This window comes from Plectropomus leopardus, chromosome 19 (genome assembly GCF_008729295.1).
Source record: "Plectropomus leopardus isolate mb chromosome 19, YSFRI_Pleo_2.0, whole genome shotgun sequence".
Taxonomy (NCBI): Eukaryota; Metazoa; Chordata; class Actinopteri; order Perciformes; family Serranidae; genus Plectropomus; species Plectropomus leopardus.
This window is the reverse complement of record NC_056481.1, coordinates 27,667,165-27,693,833: the sequence shown is the minus strand read 5'-3', so window position 1 is coordinate 27,693,833 and position 26,669 is coordinate 27,667,165. Positions and strand designations below refer to the sequence as shown.

General features: G+C 39.5%; 1 protein-coding gene across 9 annotated transcripts in view; it reads left to right on the top strand.

Annotated features, from left to right (window-relative positions):
* The window catches only part of exoc6 (exocyst complex component 6), a 65,115-nt gene that overhangs the window by 21,543 nt on the left and 16,903 nt on the right, over nucleotides 1-26,669 (top strand). For all 9 annotated transcript variants that reach the window (XM_042507555.1, XM_042507558.1, XM_042507557.1 and 6 more), the window contains exons 3-19: nucleotides 510-557; nucleotides 740-830; nucleotides 3,187-3,232; nucleotides 10,818-10,871; nucleotides 11,972-12,122; nucleotides 12,203-12,364; nucleotides 12,811-12,879; nucleotides 15,664-15,747; nucleotides 17,327-17,373; nucleotides 17,539-17,659; nucleotides 20,364-20,435; nucleotides 20,622-20,719; nucleotides 22,496-22,601; nucleotides 22,941-23,050; nucleotides 24,401-24,512; nucleotides 24,605-24,739; nucleotides 26,205-26,384. In XM_042507555.1, the coding sequence (XP_042363489.1) occupies nucleotides 510-557; nucleotides 740-830; nucleotides 3,187-3,232; nucleotides 10,818-10,871; nucleotides 11,972-12,122; nucleotides 12,203-12,364; nucleotides 12,811-12,879; nucleotides 15,664-15,747; nucleotides 17,327-17,373; nucleotides 17,539-17,659; nucleotides 20,364-20,435; nucleotides 20,622-20,719; nucleotides 22,496-22,601; nucleotides 22,941-23,050; nucleotides 24,401-24,512; nucleotides 24,605-24,739; nucleotides 26,205-26,384 (1,686 nt within the window). The remainder of the gene's footprint in view (nucleotides 1-509; nucleotides 558-739; nucleotides 831-3,186; nucleotides 3,233-10,817; nucleotides 10,872-11,971; nucleotides 12,123-12,202; nucleotides 12,365-12,810; nucleotides 12,880-15,663; nucleotides 15,748-17,326; nucleotides 17,374-17,538; nucleotides 17,660-20,363; nucleotides 20,436-20,621; nucleotides 20,720-22,495; nucleotides 22,602-22,940; nucleotides 23,051-24,400; nucleotides 24,513-24,604; nucleotides 24,740-26,204; nucleotides 26,385-26,669) is intronic.

The following is a 26,669-nucleotide window of genomic DNA, read 5'->3' as shown; positions in this document are numbered from 1 at the left end:
TGTAGGATCCTTCTAGGATTTTAAAACATTTTTATGATTTTAGGACATTTCTGTGGGTTTAGAACATTTCGAGGACATTAGGATCTTTCTAGGATTTTAGAACATTTCTAGGATTTTTGGACATTTCAAGGGACTTTAGGATGTTACCAGGATTAAGGACCTTCACTGCCACTTTTTTGATAAAAAAGCTATATTTTAATGCTGTTTTATGCAGTCTGGCACCTTATGTATACTAAAAGTACAAAACAATTCTCAGTGTGAGTCACTTTATTTTTATTGTGAATAAGAAAATGGTTGGGGGGCCACCCCGCACCCCATCAGGGGCCAGATTTAGCCTGTGGCCTGTAAGTTGAGAATCACTGCTCGATGGAATAGAGCAGAGGAATAAGACATGTGCTATTTGTTACCAGTTATCAAAAAATTGTTGGAACCATGGGTAGAAGAAAGACAGAATAAAAGGAGAGATTGTAAGGCTGTACCGTTAAACTGCTGTCTGTTTGTTTTGAAAGGGTCAAGTGACAGACACTAATCGAAGACTACAAGAAGCTGGGAGGGAGGTAAGTCCACGTATGCATGAATGTGCAGACGTCAAAATGGTGCTGTGCTGGTGCTGTCAAACATTTGCCTGCTCGTTAACTGCGAAGACAGTTCTGCATTAGACATGACTGTTTTTGAACCCAGTAGTTAGCAGAGGTGACCTCTCTCATTGTTTTCTTCCATTGTGCACTCTTTCCCTCAGGTGACAGCTCAGACAGAGGAGGTCATTCGCTGTCGGATCCAGCAGAGGAACATGGCCACCACTGTGGAGAAGCTCCAGCTCTGTATACCAGGTACTGCTGCTGCTTGTGCATCAATATCATGGTCACCTCACTTCAAGTGTTACTGAGGTGTGAGTGCTGCTCACCTCAGTGAACTCAGGGTGCCTCTGGAGTACATGTATGTGTAGAATATGATGAGTTCACACCTTCTTCAAATCATGGGTGTGTTATGTGAGAAGACATAGACTAGATGAATAGACAAGTATTTAGATGGCAGTGATGCCAGTTTATCTTATTCTCAAAATCTCCTTCCTGTCTTTTCTCCTATGGCCTATATAATTCAGAGCCATTTTTTACAAAAGGAGAGGAGATACTGCAGTCCCACAGCTTCTTACTCATTTGTCTGACAGCTTACTGTTAAAGGCCACACTAGAGACAGTTTCAATAGTCCAGTCTTGCTGAGTGCTTTTTAAGTAGCTGTGATAAGCAATGTTTTTTGCCATGCAGGATTTTGTTTTTGGAACAGATGGGTGATACAGAAAGTAAAATAGTTTAGAAGTTAACAACTTCACTCCTGACTTGTTGAGGCTGTCTTGCCTAAATTCCAGACATACTCAACTGGTATCGGAGAACTCGCAGCAACAAAAGTCGCCTGCTATGTTGCCTCATGTTGCTGTGTCTTGGACAAAAAGTTGTACATGAACTCACCAAAACGATGACCAACAAGCATGTATGTTCTGTCCGTAAGAAGAGATAGAGAAGAGAAGGGCTCTCTCTGCTCTGTGATTGGCTGTGGTTAACTCTCTCTGCTTTGTGATTGGCTGTAGTTAACCCTCTCTGCTCTGTGTTTTTCTGTAGTTGCCTGTTTGATCTCTCCAGTGGCACCTACTTCCTGTTAACAAACTAATAATGAAGCGAACTTAGTGAAGCGAACTTAGTGAAGCAAACTTAGTGAAGAGAACTTAGTGTAGCAAACTTAGTGAAGCGAACTTAGTGAAGCGAACTGAGTGAAGCAAACTTAGTGAAGCAAACTTAGTGAAGCAAACTTAGTGAATCGCTCTGTTCGGAGGGTAAATAAAGTTGAATGCGAGGTGCTCAGTGCCAACAATCTGCAAACCCCCTCAACTCTTTCTTTTTACTATCTCTGATTGCTTCACAATGCCATTGCTCTCCCTATTTCCAGTCCTATGACATTTCTCACAGTTAGGTGTGCAGCCAGAATATGTGGGATTATTTCTGTCATATCTTTAGGAAAGCACTTTTTCTTTTCTTTTTTTAATGCTGATGCCTTTTACAGTCACCAACAATCAGAGTGTGAGGCCAAGTCGTTAGCTTTCCCTGCAGCCTTTAGCAGTCTCTCGTCCACTGTTTAGAGTCCATGGTAAAGTAGTATCATTCCCACACAGTCTGTTCACCTCAACATGCACTCTTAAAAGGTGTATCTAAGTTTCAACCACTGCAATATTCTGAAAGTCACCTGTAAAGAAGAGATGACATTTAGACTGCTAACTAACTTCAGACATTCCCAGGTTTCCACTCACAGACACATGGTGTTTATATTTTTGCACACTACTCAAGAAATAATACAAATGCAGAAGTAATACAAGTAATCACAGACGGCAGTTTTTAAAACTCAAGATTGGTTGATATAACCTTTCGAAGCTGAGTATGAGGCTGTTTTGTTTATTTGAACTGGTAGAGCACTTAACACCTTGGACACACTGCTTTCATGAGCAGCACGTGAGCGTCTCAGAACCTATTGCCTTCAGTGCCCATGTTAACAAGCTAGAACAGCCACACTGTCTATGAGCAGTGCTGGTCAGGCCTGACTCAGCTGCCTCTCAGCTGCGGCACATCTAGAGAAATGGAGTCTTGTCGAGTTTTCCCGCATATGATGCATGCTGTTTACAGCAAAAATAGGATTTGAAAATGGTGTTTAGATAATTATATTGATATTATACCACATTTTACTGCAGTTTCAATTTCTTTCACACACGAGGGAATACAAAAATATCTGTTCCACCTGTGTAAGTTTCAAAATAAAAGCCATCTGACAATGTTTCTGTCTATAGAATCCCTTCAGTTGTTGACACAAGGCATTTTATTTTGAAATATTTGCAGGACAGTGTTGTTGACAAGGTTGGAGCTTGCAGGATTTCATAAATGAGTGAAATATGTGCTTATAAATGTGGAAATACAGAACTCACAGCAGCAGCGTCACAGCAACACCGCTGCCACTGTGAGCACCACAAGCTTGCAAGACACAGCAGTTCAGCAGGGCTACTGTCACGTGCTGCTCATGCATGCAGTGTGTCCAAGGTGCATTATGTTTTATTTTATATACCTATGTATCTTTTTATGCCCAATGAATTTCTGACACCACAGACCCTGCTTCTGATCCTGTTTCCTTTCTTGTCTTCCTTTGCAGTGCTTGAAATGTACAGCAAACTGAAGGAGCAGCTGGAGTCCAAAAGGTATCCATCTTATAAAGCATTTTATCACTGATGTTCAACTGTGATCTTAAAAAAAACTTGGATTCCAGATTCTTAAAGAGTAAATTCACCCAGTCAAATAACCAGCTAGTGGAGACAGCATCCATGTTTTGTCCTTCATAAAACTTGATTGTAAAAAACACTTTATGTTAAAATTGGCAGGAGGAGGGGTGGTTAACATTAGCTGTTAGCTATCAGCTGTTAGCAGCTGTTACACCTGACCACAGTCAATGACGTACAATGTTCAATGTCTACTCAGTAAAAATAATTATTGAGCAAAGATAGATTATGTTGGCATGATACCTTAAAATTTAACTTGGTAGAAATGTAGTTTTTGGTGAGAAACTTAAGAAAAAAAAATGAAGATGGCCACACAGGAGTGAGTAATGTAGACACGGGATGCACCAGATTATGCTTTTTTTAAGCTTATTTCTTTTTTATGCTCTACCCAGAGAAAACTACTGAATTAAGACTTAATTGCCATCCTCTTTATCTTTCTTTTTTAATATTAAAACTAGAGCACTATTTTTTTAAAGCTCTTTTTTTCCGCCGCATATCAGCCTAATTGGCCCTGTCTACAAACAATTGCAAAGGCAAGCAGGTGCTTGCAATTTCAGACATCACTCGGGCTGCAGAAACCCACTGTCATGGGTGCAGGCAAAATTACCCTACAGACTGAGGCTGCTCAAGATAGTAAAACAGTTGAGAGCTGTTTCAGCAATTTGACAAGAAAACGAGTGTCGTTCAAAACGATCTGGACTCGATCAGAGGCTCCCTGACTACGCTTGGTGAACAGGTAGAGGAGATGCAGTAATGAATCAGTGCCAATCAGGATAACATTGAGGCGGCTGCTGAATCAGTCAGTAAACTGGACAAAGATATGGAGTCAGTGAAACAAAGAAGACACAAAAAAACAGAAGTTTGTCCGCAAACTTGAGAAATATTAGCGGCCCAAAATCTGCAGAAGGTCTCTGCGCAACAACTTTGAGATAAGTAATAAAATCAAGGTGATATGTGAATGTAGGCTTTTGTTGTAAAGCCACGGCGAAATTGCTCCTAGTATTCATTGGAGGGTGAGGGGTGGTGGGGAGGCTTTTTTTTCTTTTCAGACAGTAATGAAAGTGCTAATTGAGACCAGTCTTACTCTCCGTTGGTGGGTATTGGGAGGTGGGATTGGAGGGATGGGGCATAGTGCAAAAAGACATGGTCTATATAAGTTCAATGGAGTTGATCTCACAAATTATAATAGTTAGAAGTTATGTGTAAAGTTGCTAACCATCCCCACCTTCTTTTTTTTCTGATCCTTTTGTTTTATGTTCTTCTTCATGTTTATACCAGCTGCACTAGCATAAATTAGTTGGCTCTATGATGTCTAATACTTTGACATTTATGTCATTTAATGTAATAGGCATTAATAACCATATAAAAAGAAAAAAAAATAAATTACTTAAAGACCCAAGACTGCAGTGTTGCTTTCTTACAGGAATCTCATTTGACAGACGCAGAGCATTTAAAACTAAAAAGAGACTGGGTAGGGGAAATGTTTTTCTCTTCATATAACTCACGGTCAAGGGGGATGGCTATATCATGTCATAAACATATAACATTGAAGGTTTTCAGCCAAGAAAAGGACCCTGCTGGGAGATTCAGATTATTCTTACATGTCATATAAATGGTAAATGGTAAATGGACTGTACTTGTATAGCGCTTTTCCGATCTTTTCGACCACTTCACCCATTCACACACACACCATTAGCCGCTGCACAGACTTATGGAACATGTATCATGGGTGGGGATTATAATTTGATACTCAACCCTTAACTAGATAGAACAAATAAGAATCCCCTCCCATGAAGCACTGCAGCTAAAGTTGTCAGGGAGGGCATGCATGATATGGGATTGGTGGACGTCTGGAGAGCACTCAGTCCACTAGAAAAGGAATTTTCATTCTTTTCATCAGTACACAATAGTTATTTGAGAATAGATTTGTTTTTAATATCTAAAACAAAGCTTCACATTGTAATGTTATGTAAATACCAAAACATTGATACCCTTAAACCCAGTTGGTGGAGATTGAAACCCTATCTCCTTAACGACCCTGAATTTGTCATCTTTATTGAAAAACAAATTGATGATTTTTTGGACATCAATGCCAACTCTGTCTCTACAAGTATGATATGGGAAGCCTTGAAAGCTTTTTTGAGAGGACAGATAACATCTTCTTGCTCTCATAAACAACAAGAAAATAGATTAGTTAGAATAGTTTAAAAGCATTAGAAAAAGAACTCCACGAATTGGAAATAGAATATGCAAGAGCCAATAAAGCTGAAACTGCCCATTTGTTATGAAAAAAGAGACTTGAATATTGTAACCTATCTACTAGACTAGCAGAATCAGATATGGCAAGAACTAAATATCACTATTATGGAAAAGGGGGGGAAAGTTGTTGCTAAGCTGGCATGTAAGAGAAGAGGAACGTTTAAAAATAATAAGGTCAATTAAAACTGAGGAAGGTGACAAGCCTGAGGAATTAAATCAATGCTTTTAAAGGTTTTTATCACAAGTTATACAGAAAGTTAATTCATATAATTGAATCCCCTAAACTGGCAAAAGATCCAACATTTGTCATATCTATGGATGCACAAAAAGCATTCGATAGTATTGAATGGGAATATCTTTTTTACATGTTGAAACATATGAACTTTGGTGAGATATTTATATTAAAATCATGTATCGCTCCTCCAAAGCTCAGGTTCTGACAAATGGAGTCTTGTCAAAACCCTTCCAGCTAGGAAGAGGGATAAGGCAGGACTGTCCCCTTTCTCCTCTTTTATTTGCCTTAGTTATTGAGCCCTTGGCTGTGGCAATTCAATCTAATACAGAGATATGTGGTGTAAAGACAGGAATAAAAGAAAATAAACTCTCCTTTAATGCTGATGACTTATTAATTTATGTTACCCAACCTGGAAAATCCGTGCCTCATTTGCTTACAGTATTAGAGAAATATAGCATAATATCAGGCTACAAACTAAATTACTAGAAGATTGAAGTAATGCCCTTGAACCATAGTGCCACTTGCAACATGAACCCACTGGCATCTCACTTTAAATGGACAGTAGTACGCAATGACTTGAATAAAATATATTAAAACAATTATTGCCCATTCGAGAAAAAATTAAAGCAGATTTTTACAATTGGAAAGATTTACATGTCTCTCTAATTGACAGAGTTAATATTGTAAAGATGTGTGTTCTACCTAAAGTTATTTATTTATTCCAGTCTATCCCACTTAACTGTTCACCAAGTTTTTTTTATCTCACTTAATAAAATTATTACAAGCTTTCTATGGTCTCTACCTGATTAACCTACCTGATTTTAAGCTATATTATTTGGCTTGCCAATCTTGTAATATCTGGTGTTGGCTTAACAGCGAGGAAGTGTCTTGCACCCCACCCCATTATATGTAATTCCTTTCACTGAAACTACAAAAACCCTTAAAGCTGTGACCACAAACCAGGTCATATGTCACACATTCAGGTGCCGGAAAGAATCCATCAAACTTATAGGTGCCCAGGATATTTTGCTGAAGAGCACCCCTCTTTGGAACAACCCCCTTATACCTAAAAACATCAGAGACAGAATCATTGATAACTGGAAGATTAAGGGAATTAAAGTGATTAAAGATCTGTGTAACCACAATTTGTTTGCATTTGACATTCTGCCCTCTAATTTTTTATAAATATTTACAAATTAGAAATTGGTTTAAAAAGAAAAGCCCTATCTTCCCCTACATTGTAGAGACACTGATAGAAAAAATGTTAAATACAGCCAAATCACCAACAGGTCTTGTATCTAAGATGTATGCACTCCTAAACAATGATCTGAAAGACAACAGGATGGGACAGAGCTGTTATTTTATTGCACCCCTGAAAAAATTATGTATCATGTAAGAGGGCAACAATGACATTTTCAGAAAGTCTGGGGTCGTGTTGTAGATTATATCCCCAGAATGGGGGGTGAACTAGAGCAGCTTATGTAATATAATTGTAGCCGGTATTTGCTGTATGTTTCTTTTCTCTCCCCCCTTTTTTTTGTTTGTTTGTTGTTGTTCTTGATGTTGTTTTGAGACTCTTGAGTGAGTTCTTAGAAAAATCGTATGTGCTGTTTTCACATGTCTGCTCTTTAAAAATGAATTGTTGTTTGTGGAAATGAATCAAAATAAAATAGTTTAAAAAATGTGAATAATTAAAATGAAAATAACCAATGTTGCAACTGTATATTTTTGTCACCATTGCATAAAAAAATATTAAACTAAGAAAATAAAGTGATGTTGTTACAGCAATATAAAAAGCATTTTACAGAAAGAATTATGATATAAATAGTAGGGAGGCACGATAATATTGGCATATCATTGGTATTGGACGATATTGGCTAATACTAAAAGTGCTTCTGAATATATTTTTTATCATTATTTGAAAATAAGTTATATTAAATTTTGTTTCATAGATGTGTACAACTGAATTTGTGCTCATTCAGAGGAAGTGTAATGAACGACTGAATGGCTTTGAAACAATTCAGTTATGTTTTTATAATTAAATATCTCTGTTTCCCTGGAATGGGGAAGGGGGAAAGAATATTAACAAAAAAAACAACAACAAGAAAACACTGGTATCACCAAAATTGTTATTTTAAACATCGGTACCTGCATTGGCCCAGAAGTTTACAATTAGTGCATCCCTACTTCATACAAATATGTGTTGCCAGCATGCAAGAGGTAGATCCCAGGAGATCCAACAATGAAAACTGACAATGAAAAACCACAGCCTCACAAACAGAATATACAAATTTAAATGAACATGACCCAACAAAACAAAATCTTCCAGTATATAAGCATCGATGTGTACATCTATTGACAGAATTATGTCCGACTCCTCCGTGGCAGGTGAAGATATGCCCCTTTTCAGCTGGTTGCCACTGGACCTTCTTCTGGTTGACCTATTATATCACATATAAAACTAGTTAGCAAGTGGCAAACGGGTTGCATGTGGAACGGTGACAACATGGCTACATTTCTGGCAGAATACATTTCATCCCTACTCCACACTTTACTTGGTATCTTCATTTTGTGTTTTCTTCCCTTCTTCTCCTTTTGTTTTTCCTGACTCACTTCTGCAAATTTATACTATTTGACCTTTGGGTCAAAGCCCAGCGCGGGAACCATGGAGCATGAGCAGAATGCCTAGTCCAGTTCAGGTCCGGTTGAGGCATATACATGAACCACATTATCAAGGTGCATTAGTCTGAACAAGAAAAAATTGACAATTTAAGTCTGACTAACATGTTTTACATTGTATTTTAAAAGTCCAGTTTTAGTTGGACTAACGCAATAATTCAGCTTTTTCAAACATCATGTAAATGTGTTGAGTTAGGCTGGCTATAGTCAGAGGTTAAACTTTGAACCACAGTAGGCAGTAAAAGAGTGCTTTTGAAGCCTGGTATTGAGTTATTTTTATGGAAATGGAAATGCTACTAAATCAGTGTGCAAACCTACATACTTCTGTTGTCCATTCTAAAGGTTTTTTTTTTTAACTAGACAGAGAAATTTGGTAATTAATCATCCTGCTAAACCAATCTGCAGAATTACCCAGTATTCATGCTACAGGTTTCCAAGGCTGTGTGAGTTTGATTGAACTTCATTTTACCCCATGGACTTCATGTTTGGTCATATTTACATGCCTGTCTGTAGAAAGAGGGGAGGGGGGTTCACTTTGGACAGGAAAATAATGACCCTTTCTTGTTCATTACTGTGTACCAAAGGAAGAGGCCATTCACTGGCAGGACAATTGACCCTCAGTGTGCCCTTGTTCACAACAAGGCCCCCTCACTGCTGCTCTGTCACGGCCCACAGCCAATCCAAGGCAATTAGACCATGCCGGCCACCTTGTGGGATTTGTGTGTGTGGAGTGGATGTGAATCACTAATGACATAGCCTATACATTTTCAATACATTGAAATGCGTTTGTATGCCGCAAATGCACATCCTCCTCTGTACTGTACGTGCCGATGCCCAGGTCACATTCTGTTCAGTGTCCTGCCACTTGCAGTCTTTGTGTCCTCCGTCCTGGTGCTCTGCACTCTGACAAACCTTTTCACTGTACAGTTTATGAGGCTGTCTTCTGTTCATGTGTATACAACACATTTTACACTCACTGACCGACCAATTAGATCCCTTCACAGCCTGCCTATCAGCCTAATGATGGGAGCTCAGCACACTGACCCAAGGCTGAACCCTGGTGATGTGTGCACACTGTGAAAGACCATAATATCTTTAGAACACAGGTAATAGGCATTGAGAATAACATTGCACTTCATTGCATGCAGTGTACTACACATGCAGCTCTATGATTACCTGGTTGGCCTTTACAGTGTAAGCAGCTTGTACCATCAGAAGGGGATGTTAAGGAGACCACAAGGCTTGGGCAGTATGTAATATTTCATAACGCCATGAAATCTCACCAGGGTATATAGCATATGATATTATAGGTGTGCAGCATTAACCCCTGATGTCGAGTGCCCTACTTACTTTCACCTTTTCAGACTAAACAAAGAATTACAACTGTATTCCTTTGTCTTGGTCACACATGACTGAGGAGGCTTAATTGCCTTGTTAACTCATCAAAGAACACACAATAAAACTCACCCAAACTGTCTCGGTCACTCTTGCTAGTAATCCAGTTTAGTAAGTCCACTGTTCAAACAATCACTGGCCCCGGTTTGGTCCACATACATCCTTAATTCACTAAGTAAGATGTTAAAAGCATGTTGTTATTCCCCTCAGTCTCTCTAACTGCTGGCTGCCAGTTGTTTACAGTCCTATAACTTCTCACTCCACTGCTAGTTGTCACTGTGTCTTCAGCTCGGCTGCCTGTTCCACCAGTAGAGACCACAGACTGAGCTCTGGTGGCGTGTGCTGTGCACTACATACAGTGAGTTTGATAGAAAGAGGAGCAGCTGTATTTATGATGGTATTGAAGAAAAAAACTTCTGGATTTCTAAATACCCTGGTATACTGTAATACCATGATACAGCCAAAGCCTAGAAACCACACTGTCCCACCATATTTGAGTACACTGCACACAATTTAAATGCGGTAGTGTTTAATCCACAAGGTGGATTAAAGACTAATACATTTAAAGAATTAAAGGACAAAAAAAAATTGTTGGGAGGTCATTTATATTTTTATACTTAAACTTTTTATCTCAAAAATGCTGTGGTCAGCTTTATTAAGGATTAGGCACAAACCCTCCTTGGTTATGGTTATTAAGAAAAAAACTCATATTTTAAAAAACACACTCTACCAGGTGAACATCCAGCAGCTCACCTGGTAGAGCGGACTCTCTGTGTACACAGGCTTAGTCCTTGCTGCAGGTTCGACTTCAGCCCGAGTCCTCTGTCTCTCCTCCTTTCACGCCATAGCTGTCCTGCCCAGTAAAGACATGAAAGCCAAAAAATAGTAATAATGATAATGAAAAAAACAGAACTGAAGCTGTACTTTTTGTCTTTGCAGATACTATGCTGCGTTGAAAACCATGGAGCAGCTGGAGAAGGTCTTCATTCCCAGGTAGGATTATGCCATCAAAGTGCTTGAAAAACATTGCACAAAAAATCAAGTCATTCTCATTTTATTTATAAAGCTTGATATCACAAATAATAATTTGTCTCAGAGGGCTTTATAGCATATGACATCGCCCTGTCTTATGACTGTCACAGGGGATAAGGAAAAACTACCCCCCAAAAAAACCTTTAACAGGGGAAAAATGGTAAAAACCTCGGGAAGAGCCACTTAGGGGGGATCCCTTTTCCAAGATGGACAGATATACCGAAAAGACAGAGAGAGAGAGAGAGAGAGAGAGAGAGAGAGAGAGAGAGAGAGAGACACAGAGAGAGCACAGCAAAGACAATAATAACAATAATGACACTAACAACAGCTAATAAATGTAGTTAATAATAGTATGTATGTTCACATGCCTGCATTAAAATATTTGTATGTGACTGTGAGTAAAGATAATATTTATCCTCTGTAGGTTGAAAATGCAAACCTGCAAACAACAGTATTAATATATAAAAATATCCCATTGACTATTTACAGTTAAGGCAATAACCCATGTTCCAATGTTCATGTCAATCTCTCAAACCACATCTACAGCATAATCCACTTCATTGTTTTTTGCACAACCCCTCCCCTCTAATAAATAACAAACTGTCCCTAAGTTAAATTTAAATATTCAGTTCAAATCCTGTTCTGAATTCATTATTTTTACTATAATTTATATTTTAAAAAGCTGCTATATAGTTACAAAAAAGAACTGATAAGGATTATTGATGGTTGTTTCAGAGAGTGTATGATCTCAAAGTCGTGGAAAACCATGGAAATTTATCTGTAAAAATGTGTATCAATCCTGTAGGCATACTTCCAATAAAGATGTTTTGAAGTTTCAATTATAGTGATAAAACATTTGTTTAACAAAAACTAATCATTTTGTTTTCATTTATTTAAGGGTCATTCAGACTGATAATAATAATAATTCTGTAATACTGTGAAATCGTGATATTTTCTGAGACAGTTAACGTACCATGAAAATCTCCGTTGCAACCCTAGATAAGATTTGTAGACTTTTTCAAGTGGACAGAAGTGGACAGGTTGTGCTGTGTCTCCTGCAGGGTAAGCCAGTACAGGTTCTGTCAGATCATGGCTGAAAACCTGCCCAGACTAAGAGAGGAGATCAAAGATATTTCCATGTCGGACCTCAAAGACTTCCTGGAAAGCATCAGAAAGCACTCTGACAAAGTTGGAGAGACCGCCATGAGACAGGTATGAGAATTTGTGTTATTAACAATTCTCACAAGGCATGAATCAGCTGATTGATCCGTGTGTTTTGTATGTCCCTCCAGGCACAGCAACACAGAACCTTTAACAGTGCAGTAGCCAAGCAGGCCAGTATGGGTCACTACACCAAGCCTGTGTACTCCCTTAATGGACGGACTCACACCCACAGTCACAACGGCCTGATGATGGACGACGACACAGGAGATGAGGAGGAAGCAGATGAAGAGGTGAGGATATTTTGTGTAATGGGGAGTGACAGAAAGTGATCATACAGATATAAATTGCATTTATCTTTTAATTATCTGTTTCCAATGTGATGGCTGCTTAGTGTTGATAGAAAATGTAGGTGGAGTGAGTTTCTCTGTCATATAAATGTCATAGCTTTCTCAGAATTTAGTCTATTTATTGTATATGAGTATTTGAGTCCTGATGAACTGGAGAGTCATATGCAGTGAGTTGTGAAATTATGCAGTTAGTTGCATAAATAATGTTGCATCAAGAGCTTCCTTTTCATTATAAAGCAGCTCCGTAAGACCATTTTAAAAGCACTGCATTCACTTTCCGTGAAGTATATTTTCATAGTTTTCTACTCTTTTGTTAGTGTTTGCTGTATTCAGCACTGCAGTATGAATATAGAGAAATATTCCCCAGTTTCCCCATCTGTGTCTGACAGGTTCTTACAGCTCAGGACCTGGTGGACTTCTCACCTGTCTACAGATGTTTACACATTTACACTGTGCTGGTAGGTGTCCCTCTGTCTCGCACATGTGCACACTCATCCTCAAATAGGATCACAGCAATGATGTTGAGTCAAGTCAATTTTATTTTAAAGCCCATTATCACAAATCACACGTTGTCTCAGAGGGCTTTACAGTATGCGACATCCCTCTGTCCTTAGACTCTCACATTGACTAAGGAACCCCCCCCCCCAAGAAACCCTATAACGGGAAAAAAATTGTAGAAACCTCAGGAAGAGCAACTGAGGAGGGATTCCGCTTCCAGGACAGACAGATGTGCAATGGATGTCGTAAAAAAACAATTAAATACAGTAGAAGACGAAATTACATATAAGACAGAGAGAGAGGGAGAGAGGGGGGAAGATGCACAGCAATAATGGTAACAATAACATATCATATAACAATAGTGATAGACATAAAATTAATAAATGCTATTTATGAGAGCATGATGCTACATGCAAATATTGTAAGTGGCTTTAACAGTCCCATGTGTATATTAATAGTGGAGGCATGACCTATAATAATGGCAGTAGAGGTTGGCGTTGAGCAGGATCACGGCATCAGTGCAACCAAGGCCCACGACACCGGCGCAGCATCAGACATGACCACAGCAACAGCACAGCCATGACCACGATTCAAGCTGAGCTGGAGGTAAAGCATCAGTGCAGCTGCACCACGAGCACGGCCAAAGGCAGGATCACAGCATCAGCACAGCTATCACAGGCGCAGCACTAGAACTCCAGAATTCAACATGATGAATAAATTACCTCCTCACACCTATTATCGGTCTTAACCAAGTGATGTCACACTCGCATTAGCCACAGTGCATTATGGATTGATCTCCATTAAGGAGGGTCACAAGCTGTAAACAACTCAACATGGAGCATTGACTAAATCTAAATTAACTTCCAAAGTTAACACTGGCTCTAACATACAACGAGTCTATTAAGAGAGGACACTCAGTTAATAAATAAAAGATTGGAGCTGTGAGAAAATATAACTGCATCGCACTTTGTTTAGCAAACTTTAGGCAATCATGTTTATATGATTATATGAAAATAGTACAGCAAGTCTACAGTGTAGTATCACATTCTCAGGTATTCTTACTCACTGCAGTATTCATGACATTAAAAATCTTGTAGATTATCTCTGAATAACAAAATGAAGTTTGTTAACCAAATGAGAAGCTTGAGAGTTTACTTCTAAGATTAGATGTACTTTAATTGATCCCTCGAAGGAGAAAATCAAATTCATGACAAAAAGCAGCAGCACAATGGTAAACATTATACTCATAGAAAAACAAGAATAATACAAAATAAAGATAAAATAACAAGAGAACAAAGTACAAAACGTGCATGACAAATGATATAAAAAAGGCAGCCCGAATGCTTGTTGTGTGAAAAATGATTAGATCATTTTCACATCTTTCTAACTCCTATGATGTGAACATGAGGGGATTTCTTTTTCATAATAGCGTAATACACATAAATCTTTTAGAGGGTAGAAGGTAGATTTATCTGTCATTTTTTAAACCCAGTTTAAAAAACGAAATTACTTTTGTCCTTGATGCTGCTACATCTTTGGAGTTAAAGGGTGAGTTGATTCAAATCAGCTGCTACTTTGGCAATTCCATCCGGTTCTTTGGGCACGTTGCTGCTGATGGCATCATTCAGTGCCATCAGCAGTGCATTTTTTGAATTTGCATCAGAGTCTTGTGTCCAAATGGCTTTCACAAGGTCAGTCCATCCAGTGCAACAGCTTGATCTGGGATGTTAGGGGTTAACCATGTCTCTGTGAAGATGTGCGCAGAGCAGTCTCTGATCTCCTGTTGCTGAGTGAGCCTTTTATGCATATATTTGTTATAAGTAAATCAAATCAGACAAAACAAACAAACAAACCATAATCATGGTTTTAAGGTTGATATGCTGAGCACAACTTCACTTGATTACAGTCAAGTGAGCGTATCTTTGCTGTGACACCTTGCTGCCACAGTCCTGCAGTCAAAATGTAAACAGATCCTGCAACCAGCCAATAGTGAAATGTCCATGGGCTTTGAGAGATTTATAGTTTTTGAACTGTTCAGACGTATAAGCAGTGATAACATAAACAAGGTAGCTGATTGATTTGGAGGCAGCAATGTGGCGCCGCAGCTCAGTCTTTTGCTGTTAGGTCTTATGGATCTGTGTTATTGATTGTCAACAATTTAGCCAAATAACGATCCCTGGCATCCTTGTTAAGTTTGTCTCAATACGGTATCTTCTCATTCCTATTGTGCTTCTCCAGTCTGGTAATTAAGTTAAAATTATTGAACTTTCCAAACGTACTACAACTTCACCAAACTGCTTCTCCCGATCCTTCTGTCGTTTACATTCACGTTACAGCCAAAAATGGCGCCTGGGGGCGTGTTAGCCAGTACACACAAGCAGGACTATGCTCTGTGGTGCCAGTACACTCTGTGATGACGACTTCATCAATCTATACTGTATTTTCCTTTTTCTACAAAAAAACATGAGTGACCTTTTCAGATTGGGCATTACGGACATTTGCATTTTCAAATGTAGATTGTTTAGTGAGTGTTTCTCTTTCACTGTCTCCTCCATAATGTACCTATTTGGCTCAAAATCCATAGTTCTCTAAATTCCTCTAAAACAAGATTCCATTCCATATTATTATTTATACTATAAATAAAAGATAATATGGCTTGTATGAACAAAACACATTCTGATCTTTTTGTCATTGTGAGTAACTTGTGGAGAGGTTATTGAAGTCATATTTCTCTGTGTCTGCAGGGTGACCGAGAAACATTTGAGAGCTACTACAGGAAACAAAGGAAAAAACAGGCCCGGCTAGTGCTGCAGCCACAGGCCAACATGGTGAGCAACACACAGACAGCCTCAGATAGCTTTAGAGCCTATGGTTAATATAGTAGCACTATCATGAAACACAAATGTATTGCATTTTTACGAAATTCAAAAAACCTTTGTTAAATTTGTATTCCATACCAGGAATTCACATTCCTGACTTAAACTCTGTTCAGTTGGGCAAAATGTTTTAGATGAAGCAGATCCAAAGACGTGGCAAAGTTGAAAGCCAGTTAAGTGAATAAACATATAAGGCAGCAATACAGAGACCCTTCCAGTTACTGACTGGTGTAATGTTTGCAATTCACTAAAGGAAAAATACAGAATAAAAAGTTAAAGCTCTTAATTCCATATTTGACTTAAAGCAAATTTGTGCAAGAATTTCTGTTTTTGACATATGATGCCCCTACAGTTTCAAAGTGGTATGCCATCAATAGCTGCATTTACACTGCTTGTTCAAGGCAGAAATATCAAGCCATTATACCGCCTGGCCGTTCTTGCAGAAAGGGGGCACAGAGCGGTCTCACCTTTGAGTAGAAAATAGAGGTAGTAACAGCCTGGAAACGAGGTCTGTGTGAAACGTAAGCCAGAAAGATGTGACCATGGGCCGCATGAGTGTGTCATTTTGACTACGTGTTTATGCATGCAACCCACCACAGGAGATTTAAAAAGCAGCCACTAGCACAGTAGCTGTTCTGTGTGAAAATGCAGGGGTGGTTTAAAAAGTGGGCTTTGTTGCAGCCCTGCAGTGCCATCTCTGTGTAAAAGTGGCTAGTGTAAATATGGACCTTCAGTTAGCGGCTGTAGCAACTTGAATTCATCCAGCATAAACACCAGTGCTGCAGTCATATCCTGAACAGGCCCAACTCCCTGACCCGTAGGTTAGACCCAGCGACAGAGGTCAAAGTGGGCAGGTAATCTGTCGTGGTGCTTCATTTTGTGCCTGCTGAATTTGAGTTGCTACAACCACTAACTGTCCATCTCCGCAGCTTTTGCTTGCTCTCTTCCTAGCAAACGAGTCTCCTAGCGGTGGGGAGTGAGGCTGAGAGACCACAGGATGTGCTGGCTAGCTAATTATTTCATTTCTTGTCAAAAACAGAAGCAGCTTTTACACAGAGATCACACTACAGGGCCATGAAATATGATTTAAACAATTATAAATAGTAAAAAAATTACATTTATACATGGTAGTCAGCGTTGTTGTGATAATCCGCCACAAATACAGCAATGTGTGGTTAACACTGGACATTTGCATCTATGATGAACACTCTGCTGCACAATCCAGATCATTTTTGTTCAGGGAGTGCAGTCAGCTACAGTATGAGCTCAATGATAGCCCCAACAGCTTGACAGACCACAAAGGGGCGGGCTTAGAAAAGGGTCAGTTCTTGTATTACTTGTTGCCATTTGCCAAACAGGTTTTTTCATCAAAGTTTTGGATTATAGAATTTCACTAAACCCACCAACTATGCAAAACAACACTTGCTCACAGATGCAATACCATGTGATAACCACCACAATAGTAATCTATGTGAGGTATTTAATGCATTCCTGTTCTGTGTGCAAACTTGCTGTCTTTTTGTGTCTCCAGCATGAGACAGTCGAAGGGTACAGAAGATACTTCAATCAAATTGTAGGGTAAGATGTTCCTCACTTTTTCACTTCATTGTTAGAGCACAAAATCTCTTTTAGCCTTACATCCTGCTGACCTTTGAATCTTGCTTCATTAGTGTGCCAGTCAGCTCTGTCTTCAGTGTGAACATAAATAAAAGTTTTGAGATGTGTGTTTTCTGTATGTGTCAGGTTCTTCGTTGTGGAGGACCATATCCTCCACGCAACCCGGGGGCTGGTGACCAGAGCTTTCACCGATGAACTGTGGAACATGGCCCTGTCCAAGATTATCGCTGTGCTTCGCACACACTCTGTAGGCCCTCAAACAGACACACACACACATACACACACACGCATGAGCACACATGCATGGACACACAGACACACACACAAACAGCGGGGAGTAGACTGTGAATGAGAAGGAGTGTTTAGAGTTAATAGAGATAATAGAGCCTGCTGTGGATCTTTTTATCCTGGAAGAAACTTCATTCACTGGCCGATACACGCACGCAAGCACACACACACACACACACACACACACACGCAAACCACTGTGGAGGTCGGTGAACCCACAAACACATTAATGATGTCACCCTCAAGAGAAAAGGTCAAAACACACATACGCATGCTGCCAAAGAGGAGGTCATTGGGGCCTTAATGAGAGACAGATTGCAACAATAACAGCAGATTAAGAAGGCATATTCCTGACCGCTGGGCTCCACTCAGTTGTTAATTAGCCCGAGGATTATGCTAACAGGCCAGAGAATGGGCCACACAGCATGAGGTGAGAAGACTAACAAAGGCCCCGGTCTCCCCCTGGCCTGCAGCCCCTCTGCTGGGCCGTGGCACAGGCAGCTCCACACTGCCAGGGTCCTGCCCTTACAGTCACTGCATGGTCAGCCCACAGGGAGAGAACCTTTTTCCTAAAACCAGTCAGTCCATGAGCCGGTCCACTGTCAATGCAGTGTAAAAATGTTCAAAATGAGTTTGGACACAAACTGTCCTAAGATATGAGAAACAGTTCCGCCACTGCTGTGATGTGCTGCTGTGTAGTGCAACCTCCAGCTGTTTGTTGCTGTGTGTGTGTGTGTGTGTGTGTGTGTGTGTGTGTGTGTGTGTGTGTGTGTGTGCGCATGTCTGTGTCTGTGTCTGTGTCTGTGTGTGTGTGTGTGTGTGTGTGTGTGTGTGTGTGTGTGTGTGTGTGTGTGTGTGAGAGAGAGAGAGAGAAAGAGACCCGCTTCCCAGCTGTTTCGCGTTCGCTGCTCTCTAGCTGAGAGTCTACTAGCTTGACATGCTTTGAGCGTTCAGTGTCGTGTGCTCTCTACAGTGATAGTGCTGTCAGATGTCTGCCGCTGTGCTGCTTACGCAGCACTGCTCACTTCTGAGTCACTCCTCGTGCTCTGACTACTGCTTGTGTGTGTGTGTGTGTGTGTGTGTGTGTGCGTGTCTGTGTCTGTGTCTGTGTGTGTGTGTGTGTGTGTGTGAGAGAGAGAGAGAGAGAAAGAGACAGAGAGAGTAAACAAACAGGCAGGCGGCCGCTGCGTCACGTCTAATCTCAGGCTGTGTTCATTTACTGTTGATTTACACACTCCTGAGTTTGGCAGGATCCTTGGGGTTTAGGGACTCAACTGTGCTGCTTTCAGGGTCATAAATCACTCTACCGGGTGACCAGTGGCTCAGTTGGTAGAACGGGCGCCCCATTAAAGAGGCTACGTCTTGACACAGCGATTCCAATACAGTCTCTGGCTTTTGTTCGATACATATTGCCGGCAAAAACATTGAGCATTTCTGACATGTCTATAGCACCTTTAGCATATGTACTATATTACTTAATAGTGCTGTCATACTGTACCACATAACCTGTTGAAACTTAAAACTTTTTTGGAAACAGAAAAGGAATTGTCGAATATTCATATTAAAAAGCCAAAACTGATTCGACTGACATAATTCTGAGTCTGGCACAGCCCTAATGTTAAATCAGATGCAGTGTCATTTCCTTGTTTGGATATTTTTTATTAAAAAAAGAAAAAGAAATGACTCCAATACCAACTAGAGTTGTGCAGGAATGAGACCAAAAATGCAGAAATGAGTTCGCATTTTTGTTTTCCTTGTTCCCTCCTCAAGAAGTCAGTGTGTTTTTGGTCAACTGCCTAAGAAAATCAAGCAAGACCGCAAGAGTCAAGCTAGGGAAATTCGTTCTATGACATAAAATACATCATTTCATACCCCACACATGTATTTTAAGCTTTTACGTGTCTTGAAAAAAGGTGGTTACAAGTACCCACATGAGACTACCGAACTGAAAATGGCTTCACAGTCTTGTTGTGGTGGCAATAATGAAGTTATGTGTCACGTTGTGTAGTTCATTTGTATTTTGATGTTAGTTTTTTGTTTATGGTGATTGCATTGATGCTCCAAAAATAAAAAAAATGGTGTTCATTTGTGAAGATTATCTATCTGAACAAGTATCATAAACGTTTGTTTGCCACTGAGCTTATTTTCTGCAATAATCCAAAATCCAATGGAAAAATCCCATAGGCTTTTTGACGAGGGAACCAGGGCTATGTTAACTTCCAGGCCAACCTATGAAAAAAAGTCTTTCCTGCAGCACTCTATTGTGTCAGTTAACAGTATGTTTCACTTATACAAGAGAAAAAAAAAAACAGGACCAGCTCATGTGCGGCAAACTCAATTCCCTTACCAGGGTCCTGTAAAACTCAAAACAAAAAGAAGACAAGGACAAAGCTACTAGGTCACATTGACGACCGCCTCCCATGCAGCTTTTTCTCGTGTAATAATGTAGCTTACTCATGATGTGCACATTCTTGGCTGTGAAAATAACACTAGATTAATGCCATAGGCAGGCATGCTAATATTAGCTGTATATATTTTTAAACATTCATTGTACACAGTGCTTTACAAATCTCATTAACATTTCTTCATAAATGATTATCCCATTGTAGTGGGACTTCTGCTTTTGGGTCTTGTTTGCTGATCCTGATGTTTGTCTTTCCCAGTCATACTGTGATGACCCAGACCTGGTCCTGGAGCTGAAGAACCTCATAGTAATCTTTGCTGACACACTACAGGTTGGTTCAAATCTCTACTTCACTTAAACACCTTGTGACTCTGAAGTGTGCAGAACTAACAGTAGCAAACACACCTGATGTTGTGTGTTCATGTGTCTGTGTGTGTGTGTGTGTGTGTGTGTGTGTGTGTGTGTGTGTGTGTGTGTGTGTGTGTGTGTGTGTGTGTGTGTGTGTGTGTGTCTCCAGGGTTATGGTTTCCCCGTGAACCGGCTGTTTGACCTGCTGTTTGAGGTCAGAGACCAGTACAATGAGACTCTGCTGAAGAAGTGGGCCCTGGTTTTCAGGTGGGCTCTGTTGATGTGTGTGACTTATAAGGTGCATGGAGAAGAGAAAGCATTCTTAAAGGACCAAAACTCCAGTGTTGGCACATTTTACGTACTTCTTATCCTTCATCTTTGATCATTTTGGCTGTGTTCATGCATATAGCATACATTTTGGCAAGATTGTGTATTTTTGTTCAATCTTGGAATTTCCAGCTCAGCTCCTATAATAAGTCTAAAAAACACTGTGGAAACTAAATTGTTACATTCATACTGTTAAGTGCAAAAAATGCTCCACTGAAACCCATTCACCCATGTCAACTCCACTTTTTGATCCCATAGCCATCGAAGCATAAAAACATGCATTGTATTATTTATGAGTGTCATTCTGGGCTTTTGCCTTGGAAAGGCACCTGTTATGTATTTTTTTACCCTATTTGGCATATGGAAAAATTACATGCTTTTTTTATTAGGTGCACTGTCACAATCAATGTTGCTGCTAATCACTAACATACTCCAGGCTGTGATAATGAAAAAAAAAGATGATGATGATGATGATGATGATGATAATAATAATAATAATAATAATAATAATTGTAATAATAATCTACTACTACTACTCATTAATTATATTGAAAATAATTCATTTTTTGTGTGTCTGTGGGAGGGGGGTTTATCCAAAAACATAGTGGTGTCATGACAACAACATGGCATTCAAAGGGTTAAAATTCTGAAAATTAATAAATATTTGATATTTATGATAAGGACTGAGTTTGGTTTCAAAATTAACTCAATAAAAGTAGAAAATCATATTATTGTATTATAATATTTCAAAGCTTGATTTTGAAAAGCACATTTTGTGCGCAGAGCAATATGAGTGTGTGTGATATTAAAGTGGGCCCTCAAGGTTAAAAGACCAAAACTCCAGCAGCACCTGCAGTATTATGATCAATTTTGTTAAGATATACTTTAAGCGCAGAATGACCATTAGATGGTGAATTACTTACTGCATGTTACCTTGATTTCCTTTGTTTACCTTGACAGCTTTGTTTTTTGTTTTTTTTTACATGCTTCTACGGTGAACAAGAATCCAAAAAAGCAAACACTGTTTAAAATCTGTTTACAAACTCTCACACAATTCTTGTAGTAAAGGTCTCTCATTTATCAAGCTTTTCGCTTAGTGCTTCCCAAACATGTATTTTCACTTAAAACGAAAACATGATCATGAAGCTCCATTTCAGCAAAGTTCAAACGCAAACACGTGCCCAGGCATGTTACTCAGCCATGCCTGAGACTGTTTATGCTGACGTGTTTTAATTGGTAATGTTTTAGTGAAAATTCATGTTTGGGAAGTTGTGATTATACAACTTGATAAATGAGACCCGGTTTAGACTGCAGGAGTTCAGTGAGAGTTTGTAAGTTCATGTTTCAATATAGTTTTGCTGTTGTTAAAGGCTAACTTCAATTCATTAAGTTTTTTTTGCCTCTTTTGGATTCTCCGTTCACCGTGGAGGCATGCGAGAAAACAAAACGTTCTTCAGGAATTCAAGGAAATACATGGCAAGTTGTTTTTACAAATGGTCATTTTATAGATTAATGCCAGCCACATGTTGGGACTCATCACATTTTCCTGGAACTTTGGTGCAACATTTTGGTGCATTTTTGGATGAAATTTGATTAAACAATTAAACAAACTATACTTATTTAGATCATTTGTGTATTAGAGCGGGGAATTCTCAAAGCTCTAATGCCCAAAATTGTAAGTGTGCACAGATACTAAATTGATTTTTTTTTCCACAGGGAGATCTTTGAATTGGACAACTACAGTCCCATCCCAGTGGAGACAGAGGAGGAGTATAAACTGGTAGTCAGCCGCTTTCCCTTCCACGATGCTGAGATAGAGAAGGTAACCAGTTCAAGTGCTAAAAACTCAAAAAGCTATACATTCAAAGCAAGAATTAGTAGATGCTAGATAGTTCAATCTCATTAGATATTCACAAAGCAACTATAAGGGAAGTGACTGTCATGAAAAAAGACAGTCCTATATGACATATACAGTATGTTTCCCAATAATGAGTCACGAACCAATCACACCCTCTTACCCTCCTTTAACTTCCACAACATTTCTATCCATAGAACCATAGCCATGAAAGCAAAAAAAGAAAATAAATTATAACCCATTGGATAATGAGTCATTTATCATTGTTTTTTTTGTGTATGTGTGTGTGTGCATGTGTGTAAGCAGCAGGACTTCCCCAAGAAGCTGCCGATGTCCCAGTCTGTCCCTCAGATCTACACACAGGTCAAAGAGTTCATATACGCCAGCCTCAAGTTCTCTGAGTCACTACACCGGAGGTTGGCATCAGGGAAAAATCCCTATATGTTCACTCTCTTGATTATATGTTCACTCTCACATTATATGTTCGCTCTCGGAGGGGCTCATCCATGAAATGATAGTAAACATAAATCACCTTGGTACTAAAAATCTACACCAGATTCATGAATGCCTCGAGAAACTCTGATTTGATTGTAGGCACGTGTGTATGTTAATGAATGCCAATCAATCGTAGATTGAGGGCGCTCTTCTGCTAGTCAGCAATTAGCAGGCATCCCCGCCCATGCAGAGCTAGCAAGCATAATATAGGAAGGTGATTATTATTATGGATTATGTATAGGTGCATCCTGTACACCTGCGAACATGCTGCAAACAAAGACAGAGAGAGAGAGAGAGAGAAGGAAAGAACAGTGTTTCCGACACTGAGATTGAAGTAATTTGGAAATGGAATTGAGAATTTTTAAAAAAAATTTCTCCTGTTAGTAGTGGTCAGACAAGTTTGGGCTGAGCTGTAAATTCTCACTACTGTCTCGGGCTTGAAACACTTCAGGGTCTTGCTAATTTTATGATTTTTATTTTTATTTTCTTTTATGAAACTGCTGTGAACTGTGTCGCGCTTAAATGGCACTTTTGCAGGAATTTTAATTGACTGAATTAAGAAGCAAAGAGAGATAAAGAGGAGGGAGAAAAAGGGTAAGTGATGGAACAATGGAGTTTGGGGAGAACCAAGGGAGAGAGTGCGCATGCAAGAGATGGACGAAAGAGAAAAGAAAGGAGGGCTGCAAGGTTATGTGTGTAACATGCAGTGGAGTGTGTGATCATAACCTGTGCTCTGCATCGACATGGATCACATGTGTACTAGATGCTATGAAGGGCGCAACCCACTGCTGAACCTGTCATGCACGAGATGACAGACTAACAGATAGAAGAGAAGAAGAAGTGGGGTGAGGAAACACGCCAGCCCTTAGCTTGTAATACATGTCTTAATATCAAAAAAGATTTATTTTATAATATATCAGATGTAATATAATATGGGCCTGTTTTTACAGAACAAATTTTGGGCCAAAAATTGAACATAACAGAGTAAAATATTAATTAAAAATTCTGATATTGTCAAGTAATATTTATATGATTCCTTATTTACATAAGGTCTACGAGCAGTCAGAAGCAGGTGTAGATTTGTTAGTGCCTAACTAACATATTGATGTTTTTTGGAAATCATGAAAATTTCCTTCTGTGAAACAGTTAACACACACATTCGCTCTGCTAACATTTTATGCATGAGACTCAATGTGAGTAGGTGGACACAAGAATACCTCTACAGTTCTAAACTTCCTCAACTTATTGTCTCTTAAACTTTGTGTATCCAGTTCAACAGAGATTGACGACATGTTGCGAAAATCAACCAACCTGCTGCTGACAAGAACACTCAGCAGCTGTCTGCAGAACCTCATCAAGAAACCTCACATAGGTCTGACTGAGGTAGCAACAACACTTCTTTCACAAATCGCACGCACATCATCTAGAACAAGAAAGTAGTCACTTAGTCTGATGATATAACCTTCTTTGTGTAGCTGGTGCAGATCATAATTAACACCACCCACCTGGAGCAGGCCTGCAGGTATCTGGAGGAGTTCATAACAAACATCACCAATGTCTCCCCCGAAACAGTACATACCACGAGACTCTACGGCTTGTCCACATTCAAGGTAAATGTGATAAATGTGTCATTGTTTTGTCTTTGTGTTAACACAGTTTGTAGAATGAGATCTTGTTTCTGATCCTTAATGTTTCAAAAATCAATCAAAGTTGCCCAAAGGGTGCTACATTACATATTATTTCCTCTGTCAATATAGACTTGCAGTTTTGTCACCTCCCATTGAAAGCACCAGATTATTGCACACTAACTTTGCTTAATAAAAGCAGCATAATGAGAGAGAGAGTAAACATTGATCATTGATTGGCTCAGTTCTGATCAAGTGCTTTTTCCCAAAAATGGCTGTAGTACAAAGTGTATAAACTCTTATTATGTATGTTTTATTTTCAGACACACACACACACACACACACACACACACAATGTAAAATTAAATGAATCACAATGATAGACTTAGATCATGTAAACACAGATACTAATTGTTTATTAAAGGGAAACTCCAGGCAGCATTGGTTGGTGCTGAAGACAAGTTTGATAATTAAAAAGATCTTGAGGTGCGATGTTATAAAGTAGTAGTTCCTCATCTCTGCTGCAGGCTATGTACCACCGCCACCCAAATCTGAAAATCATGTTTTAGCAGCAGGTAAACAGTCTGTGTGGAGAGCAAACTAGGTGAAACACACTGGCTGGACTGCAACATCAGAGCCTATCACAGATCCTTTGATGGTGATTTAGCTTTATATTTCTGCGTGCCAGCCATAGCCAAGGCTGGAGGCATAATGTTTTTGGGCCGTCCGAGTGTTCGAGCGTATGTACATATGGCCAGCAGGCCCATACATGTGAATGTGATATCTCAAGGAAACCTCAAGGGGATTTCTTCAAATTTAGCACAAACATCTACTTGGACTCAAAGATGAACTGATTACACCTTGAGGGAATTTCTCCAAATTTGGCATGAATGATCAAGTGGACTTAAGGACGATCTGATTAGATTCTGGTGGTCAAAGGTCAAGGTCATGCTGAACTTGCATTCATCTCATTCTTGTTAAAGCAATATCTTTCATTCATTTGGACTCAACAATGAGCTTCTTCGAATTTAGTGTTCAAAGGTCAAGGTCAGTGTGTTCTTTCATCCATCTCATTCTCATGCATGCAATATCTAAGGATGGCCTTGAAGGAGTTTCCTCAAAGTTGGGACAAATGGCGTATTTAATTTAAAGTATCTACAGTAACATGCAGATATTTGTTGTTTGGGATTAGCTGTAATGACCGGGTCACAGCAGAGGAAGTCTTGGCCCAGGTATCCACTTGCTATACCGGATCTCTCAAAATGCTGTCCGTTGGCCTCAGAGGCTTCATGTTGTCAGACCAATGGTCTGACAAATGGCTAACTATAGCATAAGAGCTGGTGAAGCAGTTTACAGGTTTGCTGTTACACTAATCCTAAATATCTATATTTAAAACTGTATTTAGTCTAATGAAGTCTTGACAAATTGTCATATAAAATCTCTTTTCCAGGATGCTCGTCACGCTGCTGAGGGAGAGATTTATACCAAACTCAACCAGAAGATCGATGAGTTCATCCAGCTAGCAGACTATGAATGGGGCATGGCTGAGTCGGACGGTCGGGCCTCAGGATATCTCATGGACCTGATCAACTTCCTGCGTTCCACCTTCCAGGTCTTCACACATCTCCCGGTGAGTCCCATCCACCATCCACTAATCTGTGAGCCATTGAACCCACTGCCCCCCACTGTGGGACTTTCACTTTTTGGTTTTTAGACCCATTTTATCTGCTTTTTGGTTGTGCGTGTCATTTTGTTATTGTGTTTTGTTGATATTAGGGATGTGATCATTTATTTTTCCCCTAAACTCCCAACTGTTGACTTTTGTTTTGCTACGTCACATCTCTCTTAATATCTGTGCACTGTCAGAGAGTGAATTGTTCCACATTTTCTATTTCAAGTTAAACTGTGTTGCATC